The following is a 12,045-nucleotide window of genomic DNA, read 5'->3' on the forward strand; positions in this document are numbered from 1 at the left end:
AGTGATGTGCCAGATGGGTGCCTGGTGCGTTTGGCTGTGGAGATGTGGCGTGTGCATGTGAGGTGGAGGCGTTGGCGTCGGATATGGTGTGTTCGGTGGCATCTTGATCAGTGTGGACATAGTGTGATTTCCCGGAAAGTAACTAACAGAGCTGTCCCTCCCCCCCCCCTCCCCATACTCCTCCCCAACATGAAGTATCTGTCACCAAACTCAACTGGCGCTCAAAACAGTGTCGCTAGATTAACTTAATGTGAACTGTGGTCACCTTCCCACCAACTTACTACTCGCTTGCGGGTCTGGTAACTCGGATCAGGGGCGTGGTGTCCGCCGATGGCATGGTGTGTTAGCGATGGCAGCGCGTGGCTCTCTGATCAGCAGTGTGAGAGCGACGGCTTCCCATCACTGGTGTCGATCCGGGAGGGGCGTTGCATTGCAAATGGTTGCCAAGAAAGGGATTGATCGTTGAGGGTACTGATGGTACCATGAGTTCCTCTCTCTAGCCAACATGGCTGTTCCAGGGACCTTGTCGGGGATCTCGGTCTTCGCCTGGGTCTGCTGGGATCTCCGCTATGGGTCGTTGGGCGGGTCCCTCTCCCCGCAGTCGGGGTCTTGGTCTACCTCTGCGGTTTTGAACGGGTGCAGTCCAGTCCGCTACGATGTGGGTCTCGGCCCATTTCCAGGCTTCCTGAGGATCGGTGAAGTGGACGCTTTTACCTTCATGCTGGATTCTTAACTGGGCCGGGAACAGCAGCCCATATCTCACGTTCATGGAGTGGAGCTTCCTTTTAAGGTGCTCGAAGGATTGTCTGGCTTTCTGGACCTCGCAGGTATAATCTGGATAGAAGGCAATTCTGGCTCCGTTATATGTCATTGTCCCTTTGGTTCGGGCCATTTGTAAGATGGCATCCCTGTCTCGATAATTGAGCAGCCTTGCTATGATTGTCCTTGGGGGTGCACCCAGGGTCGAGCGGCCAGCAGGCATGCGGTGTGCACATTCCACCGAGAAAAAGTTCGAGAGAGTCTTTGGCGCATACAGGTCTGCCAACCATTCCTCCAGAAATAGTTCCATGCTGGGTCCCTCTTCGCGTTCCGGCAGTCCCAGGATGCGGATGTTGTTGCAGCGGGACCTGCCTTCGCCCTCATCAACTCGGGCCTCCAGAGTTTTCAATCTGGTTAATGCTTGCGCCAATTTTTGGTGTACCCCACCAAGGCCATCCTCCACACCGGAGATACTTTGTTCGACCTCCCCAGTTCGGGATGACAGTTTTTGGAGATCATGGCAGAGGAATGAGACCTCGGTAGAGATGGCGTCCATTTTTTGCTCCACCGAGGAGCGCGAGCTGGCGATGGCGGCCATCAGATCCTTGAGCGAGAGGGTCTCCTCCTGCAGAGGGAGGGTCACTCCCTGGTCCCCAGTGCCATGTACAGTGGATGTGCTTGTGGCGTATTGGTCCATGGTGCTTTGTGTCGAGGTCTTTCGGCTCTTTTCTTTGCCCATGGTGTTGCTTTGTGCAGGGCCCCGTGTATCTGACAGTGCCCGTGGTGGAGGCCCCTTTCGACCGGATTGGCTTCTTTTGCGCACTGCAGATGTCGTGTGCTTCTGCCCGTATTGCGTATACGTTATTGTTTCCCCCAGGGGCACTCCCTATGGGCACACCGGATTCCAGTTGGCAGGTCCCGCGTGGCCGTTCTCTTTAGGTCTGGGATTCAGGATTCCGGGCTGTCGCCGCCTGTATTGGGTTCCCCCTCCGGGGGGATCTGCTCTCCGTCTCTGGGGGGGGAGGGGGTTGAGTCGTCTGCACCCCGTGGCTCCGGCAGCAGACCCAGCCGATGTCACAGGCCGGGCAGGCCCACTCTGGTCTACTCCGCCCCGGCCGTACCTTGGACAGCCTTGAGAGAGCTCCTCGACGACCTCAGCGCCGATGTCTTCTTCGAAGACTTCACAGGCTCCGACAGTCTCGAGGGTGTTGAGGATCGGGACCTGGAACGGGCATGCCTAGAGCGACCAGCCTTATCCGACTGGGATCTCGGAGGCGCCTGGTGGTCGCGACGACCGCTCAAGCCCGAAGGCGTAGGAGAGGCGTCTCTAGCACACTCGCGGCCGGTGTCTTTTGACGGCGCAGATGGAACGGAGCCCTGCGGCTGAAAAATCACCATCATCTCCTGCCGGAACGAATCCCATCCCGCAGGAATGGAATGCTTGTTGGGACAAGCAACCTGCGGACGGGCGGAGTCCTCGGATGACGACGGGGAAGGCGACCTGTGACAGCGCTTCCATGAGTGCCTCGAAGAGGCAGAGGAATGGCGACACCGACTCCTGGACCAAGACCCCCCCCCCGGACTCCCGACGACTATGCGGAGAGTCGCCCCTCGAATCATCCGTCGAAAGTCCAGTGGATCACGACTTCCGGGGCTTGGCCAACTTACCCACCGACAGCTTCTTCTTACGCTCCCGCAAGGCCTTCGATGTAAGCGACTGGCAGTTGACACAGTAATCCGTATCGTCGTCCTCCCCAAGGCACCAGAGGCAAGCGTCGTGCGTGTCTGTCAACGACATCTTGGACCCGCAAACCCGACACTTCTTAAAACCTGACCACGAGGTGGAAGAAGTCGAAGATGACATTGAATACACAAACGAACAGGTTCGAAGAACTGAAAGAACAAGATTCAGTAGAACCGAGGCACGGCAAGATCTCCGAAGCGAACACGTTCGCGGAAAAAACCGAACTGAGGCTACGGGCGTCAAGCGTTCTACTTATAAGAAGCGGTGATGTCGGCTCGCCGCAGGCCCTCGAGGACAGCGTATCGACGCAGAACATTTTCCGAAGCAGCACCGCTGTGGCGATTACTGTCATAGATATGGAATACGTTGGAGGACCCAATCCCCTCGAAATAAAGTTTAAGCGAACATCTGCTGAAATACCAAACGAAGTATGTGTATGTTCCCGCAGAACCTTTTATAAAAAAAAAAAAAAACTATAGATCTAATGCACAAAATAGAATACAATGAGGAATCCCAATGGTTCCATTTAGCTCTCTACCTTATAGAAGAAAGCAAATATGAAATTAGCAGCCCCTCAGTACTGTGCAAATACTGCACAACAAAACTAGACTATAACGAAATGCCTTCACGAGCAATCAGTAATAACTTAGATATATACCCACTGCCAAAACCACTCCAACAGCTTAACTTGTATGAGAGCATTATAATCCAAACAGTACACCCATTTCAAGTGATAATACGCCTTCAACCAAAAATAGCAAAATTGCCTCCCTCTAAATTACTAAAAGGAATTTGTGGAATAGTAGTCTATTTGCCATTAGATCTAAAAGAAAATATAGATACTCTAGGAGTACAACGTTCAATAGATCAATCTTTAATTATCTTAGTAAATGGTGTACCTACAAAAGACAAAATTTGGCAACAACTAGTAGACTTAAACAAAGTTAGAGAAGCCCTAAAATATCTTAAAGACAACAATGAATACTACAAAGAAATAAACATTGAAGAAAACCCGAGGGAAAACCACTGAAATAATTCAGGATTCTTCAGAAACTAGACAATTTCAACTTTTAGATTACACTGCAGCCTCCAATATTTTAGACCACTATACAATTCACCCATTGCACTGCAAGGACAGCATAGATGATGCACTAGAAACATACCAAATGCGACAAGCTAAAGGTTCTCCAATCAGCATATGGGAAAAAAGTGTAGAAGCACAAGCCTTTCCTCTACTCTTTCCTAATGGAAAAGGTGGAAGGTATGATAAAAGGTGCAAACAGATAAGTGCATCAGAATACTGCTCCTTACGAATGCATTCTGAAGACCCCAGATTCAGACAAAATGTCGAATATATATTCCACCTCCTGTTTGAAAATGAAGTAGCAACTCTATGCTAGGGAGTTGCACACACATTAAACCCATGTGCCAATTTTCAATATATTTCTGCTACGCAGCTACTTCAAAAGGTGCAAGAGAAAGATGAAGTTTTACAGTCCAGTATTACAAATCTCTTGGCAAACATGCGTGGAACAAAAAAAAAAAAAGAGCACTGGTTTCGACGTCACGCAGATGTACGATGTATGCTTCGCAACCTTGGCCCACCCACATGGTTTGTCACTTAAGTTGCACAGAGTACGCATGGGAAGACTTGCACGACTTCCTACACAAAAACAAGGCAGGTATTGACATAAAAACACCAGGAGAACTCTGTTCTCTGGATCCGGTAAACCTATCAAGGTACTTCCATCATCGTTTTATTGCTATGCCGCACTTCATTTGTAATAAAACAGTTCCTCCCCTAGGAGAAGTAGAACACTTCTTTTGGAGAAAAGAATATCAAGCCAAAGGAGCACCACACATGCACATGCTTTTGTGGATTAAAAATGTGCCAAAATTTGGTCAAGACAGTGATGTCACTCTTTTGGACTACATTCACAAATATGTCACATGTGAAATTCCTCCAGAAACTTCACAGAGTGACCTACATGCCCACATTTTGCAATTTCAAAAACACAAATGTGGCAAATCTTGTTGGCGCAAATATATAAACAAAGGGAAATATTTGGTTTCCCTATACCAGTTTCAGCAACAGGCCAAGTGAACAGCTTCATGGTCTTCAGTTAGACACAGTGTGAAAGGTAAATCACCTAAGAACACATACAACATAAAAAGAACCGAAGCATCAAAGTACATCAATGACTACAATACAATCACTGCCCTCCTATGGAATGCAAATAAAGATGTGCAGTACATTGCAGAAAATTCCACTGCAGTTGCATGATATGTCAAAGCCTACTTAACTAAAGCGGAGAAAACAGAGCTAAAAGACCTCTGGGATAACATCTTATCTAACAAAACACTGACAGAAAAATTGTACAGCTTCGGTATAAAAATGCTATCCCATAGAGAATGTGGCTGCTACGAAGCCGCAGACCGTTTAACCGGCACCGCCTTATATGGGAAATTTGAAAACCTAGACTGGCTAAGCCTTGGTCCTGCTGCATCCAGAAAAAGAGTTCTTAAATCATACCAGGATATAGAAACAATAGCCAAAAATGATCCCAACTGTCAGGACATTCTGAAAAACAACTTATTAGACACATAATATCCAAAAAGAAGTACTGCTTTGGAAACAATGTGCCTATACCATATAGCCCAAAACCTCTCATACAAAAATAATATTAAACCAGATGAGAAAAAAGGTAAATACATAGTGAAAGGTTGTGAGGGCAGCCTAGTTAACTTACCAAAGTCAAACTCATTAATCATATGAGGCTATCTTTAAAAACTCCTCAACATAAAGAACTATACTACTTGTCCTTACTCTTATATTTAGCCTTCTAATGTTGGCAGGGCCTCCATGACCTGTGCGGTGACCTTGACTCTATAGGTGAAGTTGCCCAAATGAGGGATCTGGACCTGGTTGGCGACGCCCGTCTGGACCATGACTGTGACGTGCATGTGGACTGTGGTCTGTGCCCTGCAGATGACCGGATTAGCGACCTAAGTGGAGAGACTGGTCAACGTTCTTCAGTTGGTTGTCGTGCATGCTGCTGCTCTGGCTAGGAAGGCAGCAGTGTACTCTGTAATTGTGATAGCACCACTTGTCACGATGAGAGGACTTGGAGAGACAGTAAGGTTTGTGTGTTTATGAGCGGCTGGGTTGGTTGGGCCGTTAGAATACAAGTAGGCCCATGGTCCAACATTTATTCAGCACCCCCCCCCAAAAGGGCAGCAGGGTGCCGCTGATGTGGTCGAATGTAGTGGTGGACCGTCCTGGCATAGGGGGAATTCGAGTAGAGACTCCTCCAAATCTGAAAAATGTGAGGGGCCTGCCTGCTGGGCCTTGAAATCTGCATCCATCTCGTGCTGCAGGAGGTCTTCTGGCATTACTTTAGAGTAGACGATTGGTGAAACTGGTGAGGTAAATACTTGTACCTTTGTACCCTTTACCTGATTAGCCCCCTGCTGATGTTCGGGACAGCATTCTGCTTGCTTGGCTGTGCTGTGTGGGTTGATGGAGTCATCCCGGCATTGTTCGTCAGGGTTGGTAATTTTTCTCTGTGCTATTGCAGGGTTTTGTCCCCAAACTGCCTGGCTGATGATGTCCATCGACGACAGTGGCATCGCTGAGGACTCCTCCCTTGCAATGGACAACGATGTGCGTGAGGTTTTTACTCCCATCGACAAGGTTGTTTGCTTGATTTTGGTTTAGTTGACAGCTGACCCATGAATGCAATGGTTTGCTTGATGTTTTCCCTTGGCTTGGTCAAGCTCGTGGCTGATGAATGTGCCATTGACGAGCTCGTGGACGAGGGATTCCTGGTTGAGGAGTGCACCGTTGGCAGACTCTCTGCCGAAAGGATTTTGGTCGTCGAGTGCATCGTTGAGACTCGTGGACGAGATGGTTCTGATAGACAAGCGTGCAGTCGATGAGTTTGTGGACGAGAATTGGGTTGCCATGCTAGTCGGGGGTGTTCTCGTGGTCGACGAGCGTGTGGTCGACAGGAGAAAGGTGCATTTCCCCGACTAAGGCTTTGATGGCCTCTTTGCTGGACCCACTTGTCTCCTGCTTGTGAACGACAAGGCCTTTGTATCTCCTACACCAATTGACGGATCATGGCTGTGACCACGCTTATGTCTTTTGAGAAGCATATCCTCAGAATTGGCCCTTTCTTTTGAAGGAGATCTCTTCCCCCTAGCCACAGCCATACTTTTAGTGTACTCAGATTCTGAAGATGGGTAATGACCCTCCTGGTGCCAACACACTCAGCGCCGGTGCCTATCTTTGAGGGTGTTGGTGCTAAATCCTTTAGAGATTTCACAATCCTCAGCTGAGCGGTTGGTATAAAGGCAATAAATGCACTCACTGTGCCTGTTGCCTTCAGAGAAATTTTTGAGGTCACAGGAGCTGCAGGCCTTTAACAATGACTTTTTTACCTGGTTCTTATCCATTTCCTGAGGTGAACTCCTGTCCTGGGACGACTTCTTTTCCTTTAGTTTATTTATTTTCCTGTCATGGAAGTAGGTTTTTCATTAATTAAAACTGATTTCTCTTGAGGACTCCTTCCAGCATGGTTAGAATCTGAGGAAAAGCTGGAGAGGTGGAGCTTACTACTCAATATCCCATTGAATGGGCTTAAAGCACCCATACAAAATACACCTAACTTTTATTTTAAAAAAGTAATATCCAAAAGGTAACAAGAGGATTCCGAGCTTGTCGTTGGGGAATATTCACAGCATGTGAATCTATTAAGATCCAATTCTGGAGATTGGATTTACCTCCTTTTGGGGTAGATGTAAAATTTGGGGAAATCGCTCCAAATGATAGGAGGAATTTCCACTCGGACTGAATTATTTTCTGCAGGTCGGAATTTCAAAAAATACCACCTGAAGCAATTACTGCTACAATCACAAAGAGTATGTAATTGGTAAAGAAAGTGATATTTCACATTAGGCACTAGGGTTAGTGCTTGAAAGAGGCTTCTTGCAAGCCAATGTCTCGAACCTTTACAAATTATTGGAAAAGGATAACGGCAAGAAGAGATTCACATATGAATAGCTGGGAGACTGACAGGGGTCACAGAATTGAGGAAGACACATGGAATGACATTGGGTTGCGGAATCATACCACATCCAGACGCACTATGAACATGGAATAGAAGCTCAAGGTCTGTTACCAGTGGTACCTGCCTGCTGGAAGATTGAATAAAATGAACTCTTTGTATTCAACTGACTGTTGGCGGGGATAGGGGAGAGAGTGGGCTTATTACATGTGGTGGACCTGCCCGAAGATTCTGTGTGGAGGTGCTAGTCAAGAAAAAAGCTATGTCTGGAAACAACCTACCCGAAGATCCACTGCTAATACTATTGGAGGCTAGGAAGGAAGTATACCCACCAAGCGTATTATACATTAATTGCTAGCAGCCAGAATTACAGTTGATAGATGTTAGAAGAATCCTTAAGGCCTTGTGGTGGGGACATATCCGGGACTTAATGGTGGTGGAATCTGATCATCCAGGAGGGCTGTCATCTTTTCCAAGACACCCAAGCACCTGGTCAACCCAGATAGAGTACCGTTAGAGGCACCCCCTTAATGACGGCTAGACAGAGTTTGATGCATAACCTTTCACTGACGATCTTTCGGACAACTGGTTTATAGAAGTAAAATGTTACTGCAAACGTCTTTTGGAAAGAGTGTCATGATTTGGGTGGGTGGAATGAGGAACGAACTTGACATTGAACACGTCAAATGTCCTATAATGTTACAAATCTAAAATGTTACAATGTATGTCACAACCACAAATATTAAAGTTATGTTGAACAAAAACAATGTGGTATTTCAAATACAGGATACAACCACTAGTGTTACATAGCACATACTTTTTCTTATGATTTTCAGACAGTTAATTGAACACAGATTATGAAACGTGACTACCACTAAAAGTCGTGCCAAGAAAGCAAATCCTCTGATATGTCTGTGCTTTAACAATGTGGTCTACAATTAACATCAAAGGAGGAATAGCAAGCACGCCGGGTGTGACGGGATTCTTACCTCTATACTGAAGTATCCTCTGTCCACATAGTCTCCCAGGAAGAGGTAGCGAGTGTTATTTGGAGAGCCTCCAACTTCAAACAGCTTCATCAGGTCAAAGAACTGTCCATGTATATCTCCACATACTGGGGAAGATTGACAGTAAGCAAGTATTACACCATTTATAAAGTTTGACATATCACTGAATCAACTTAGTCTCACTTCTCTCCCGCCAACTGTTGAAACAATCCAACAAACTCGTATATAACTTCAAACCAGTCGCAATCAAGATAATCAAAGTTCGCAATGAGCATAAAACAAATCCCATCTGGGCAATTTCCAACAATGCTTCGTTTCACATCACTCACTTAAAGGCCAAATACATGTGAGGCACTCATATGTGGGCTATAATAATTACAGAATCCCTTGCTCTGTGGGATGTATTGACCCACTCAGCTATGCTATGCGGCATCACCCTGCCAGTTATGGGGAAAGAACAGCACCAATGGCGGCAAAACCCTTGTGCGCGCCAAAAACCTACAAAAAGCGTGTGCTTCAGCACGCAAACAGAGGGATGCACAACCAGCCACCCATGGGACATGTGCGGTGGAATAGAGCACACCCTGCAGCAATGTGCCAGTCGGTTCCGTAACCAGCAAACAGAGTGCAGAGAGAGAAGCAGCACTTTGCAAATGAAACCCAAAAATTGCCTACAAATTACATTTGTTTTGTTGCTAAAAACTCCAAAATGCTTGTAACACAACATTCACAATCGTGCATGGTGTTAAAATTCATGTATCAAATGAAACATACAAAGTCTTAAAACTGACAGCCTCTATGCCAAAATCTGGGTGCAGTACCAGGGTTGACCCGAATGACAGCTGTCAGAGGAGTACTAAGGCAGCTTTAAAATGATAAAACAAAAGTCTGCCGAATTAGCAAACAAAAAGGATTGTTTCAAAAAGGAATACAGACTTTAGTTGTGTTTTTGATTCCACAGATTTTAAGGCCAAGGAAGAAATGTATTTGTATGTGATGCAACAAATGTGGGTTTTGTTAGGTTTAAGAAGTAATTAGCTTGGCTGAAGTTGAACAAAAACTGGGAAAGCAGGTTTTTTCCCAGAAGGAGGGCCTTCCCCACCCCCCCCAGCAGAAACTCACTGGGAGGTGTCAATTGCGGGGTTTGGACAGGATCTTGTCTACAGAGAGCAACGGAACAATGACAAAGCTGCAGCTCAGGAAACTAGAAGTGTGAAAGTAGTCCTAAACCCTCCTGGAAGGAGCTTCCCTCAAGAAGGGGGATGCACTGGACTCCCTCAATACCTGCTTCCTCCTCCTATATCTTTACATTGCCTATTGGGGGGTTGATGGGTGTTGCAGGGCGAACTGCTAACCACAGTGCTATCTGATCTGAACCAACACAAAAGTATTATTTTCTGTGCTGCATTTGTTTTGCTTATTATCTATTCCTAGTGTACTAAGATATTATTCAGTGTTCTGTCACCCCATTGGTGATTGTTGTGTACCTATTAAAACATAGTGTGACAAAATCTTAAATACATAAATATTTACCTTTGCAAATCAGCCTGATTCCTGGTTCAGTGTGACCAGGGGAGGAATAGGGGGGATTTCAGTTGTGCACTACATGCTGAGCTTTGACTTGGGTGTGTGCCGGATTGAAATCACTTACAACAACCATGTTCAAGTGGCTGAATCTTGTAAGAAACAACCCTCAACCATAAAAGTACATCACAAGCACACTTTTCCATCGTCTTCTGGCATTGTGTTCAACTCCTAATAGAGTCATAGTTGACTATTGAAAAATCATGAAAGGGATGTTATCTGCTGTTCAAGTATCAAAGAATCTCAATGCCGGGAATGCAAAATAAAACTGTATGCACATGTTAAATGTGATTGAATAAATCATAAAATGCACTGCATCAAATGGTAATCAGAGGAAATATTCTTTAGTGAAAAAGCCTGTTGTAATATAGCATCAAACAAGAATTACATGCATGCTGCAATTGAAGAAAGCATCTCACCTGTAATGGGGGCCTCAACTTCAATCATGGTCTTCTCGTGTCGGAGAATGGCAGCACCTTCGTCAATAATCTTCAGGGCAGCATCCTCCTCCAGCCGGCCTTCTTTCACAAAATGGGTCTTTAAAATATCTAGCCTAGGCCTGCCATCCTCAAATACTTCTTTCATGGGGAGCCGCAATGTGGGAGGGAACGGAACGGCTATGGAGAAACAAAAAAGTGAAAGGGTTTCCATATGTAAAACTTCACAGCTTGTTTCATAACATTACATTAAACCAATAGCATCGATTCCCTCAATACCTTCTTCCAGTATACCCCATCCTGCCTAATTGAGGCAGACACAATCTTCCTGATAATTTCGGTGCAAGTTACTCACCCTAGGTACTTTTATTCCTTTTATTTTATGACCATTGTACTTTTATTCCTTAGCCCCCCACTTGCACCAGACTTGAAAGAGGTCATATGTTGCAGCACAAGGTAGAGGACATTTTTTTAATAACCAAAGAAAAAGCAGAACCTAAAAATGCAAACCAGGATACAGGTTTCCCCCCTCAGATGTGCCTACAATCTCCCAAACCTCAGACCCTTTCTTGCTCTCCAACTTAAATAAATAGGGGATTGAGATGGGGCTAGTGGCCTGATTCATCTAAGTAAGGCAGACTTAACATGATCAGTGAAATGGTCCCTTAGGTGAATAAACCAGTTACTTACCTGTAGTTATAGTTCTGAGGAATTGCTATTTTGTATTATAGATTCACATCTGTATTGGATATTCCCTGATGTCAAGGTGGAATCTCTTGGTTAGAATGAAAACTATTCCTATAGCAATTCATATATGTCTTCATCATTATGTATAAGCACCATATTAATGTTTTTTTGTCCGACAACGAGAAGGATACCTTTTCACCAAACAGTCACCAGTTCTGCTGACCTTACTCAACACTATCATCTCAAACCTTGATTCAAAGCATGCAAGATGTGCAATAATGGCAAACTCTGTGGAGCTTGGTTTCATGTAAATGTGTACAGACAGATGTTTTGGTTATGATAACCACATTCTAAGTCACATATTGTACTAACCCCCACCGTGCAAAATATCAATTGCAAATTGTGTATTATAAGAATATTTAATAGGATATCAATTGCATAAAAACTCTGATAGTAGGCTTTTTATGCTACAAAAGATAACATTTGTTAAATGAGCAAATATCAATTTGGTGCTCTCAAATTTATGTACAGATCAAATGCTATGATCGGTTAGATTGTGCTATAAATACTACCGGCCAGTGCCAGACAGGCGGGGTAACCTATGTCCTTTTGTTCTAGAAATTGGTGTATACCCTCATGATATAGGCCCCCCACATCAAAAAAAGAGGGCCCTCAGCCCATATCATTTGGAATTGTGTACAAAGGTGAAGAACTATACCCGATTTCTCCAGCATTTGCATTTGATTCTTTGTAGTCAT

The 12,045-nt window shown here is 45.2% G+C and overlaps 1 protein-coding gene across 2 annotated transcripts in view; it reads right to left on the reverse strand.

Annotated features, from left to right (window-relative positions):
* The window catches only part of PPP3CC (protein phosphatase 3 catalytic subunit gamma), a 1,509,833-nt gene that overhangs the window by 1,137,154 nt on the left and 360,634 nt on the right, over window positions 1–12,045 (reverse strand). For both annotated transcript variants that reach the window (XM_069617714.1, XM_069617713.1), the window contains exons 2-3: window positions 10,583–10,780; window positions 8,562–8,686 (exon numbers count right to left, since the gene is read on the reverse strand). In XM_069617714.1, the coding sequence (XP_069473815.1) occupies window positions 8,562–8,686; window positions 10,583–10,780 (323 nt within the window). The remainder of the gene's footprint in view (window positions 1–8,561; window positions 8,687–10,582; window positions 10,781–12,045) is intronic.

This window comes from Ambystoma mexicanum, chromosome 10, assembly GCF_040938575.1.
Source record: "Ambystoma mexicanum isolate Mex_15411 chromosome 10, UKY_AmexF1_1, whole genome shotgun sequence".
Lineage (NCBI taxonomy): Eukaryota > Metazoa > Chordata > Amphibia > Caudata > Ambystomatidae > Ambystoma > Ambystoma mexicanum.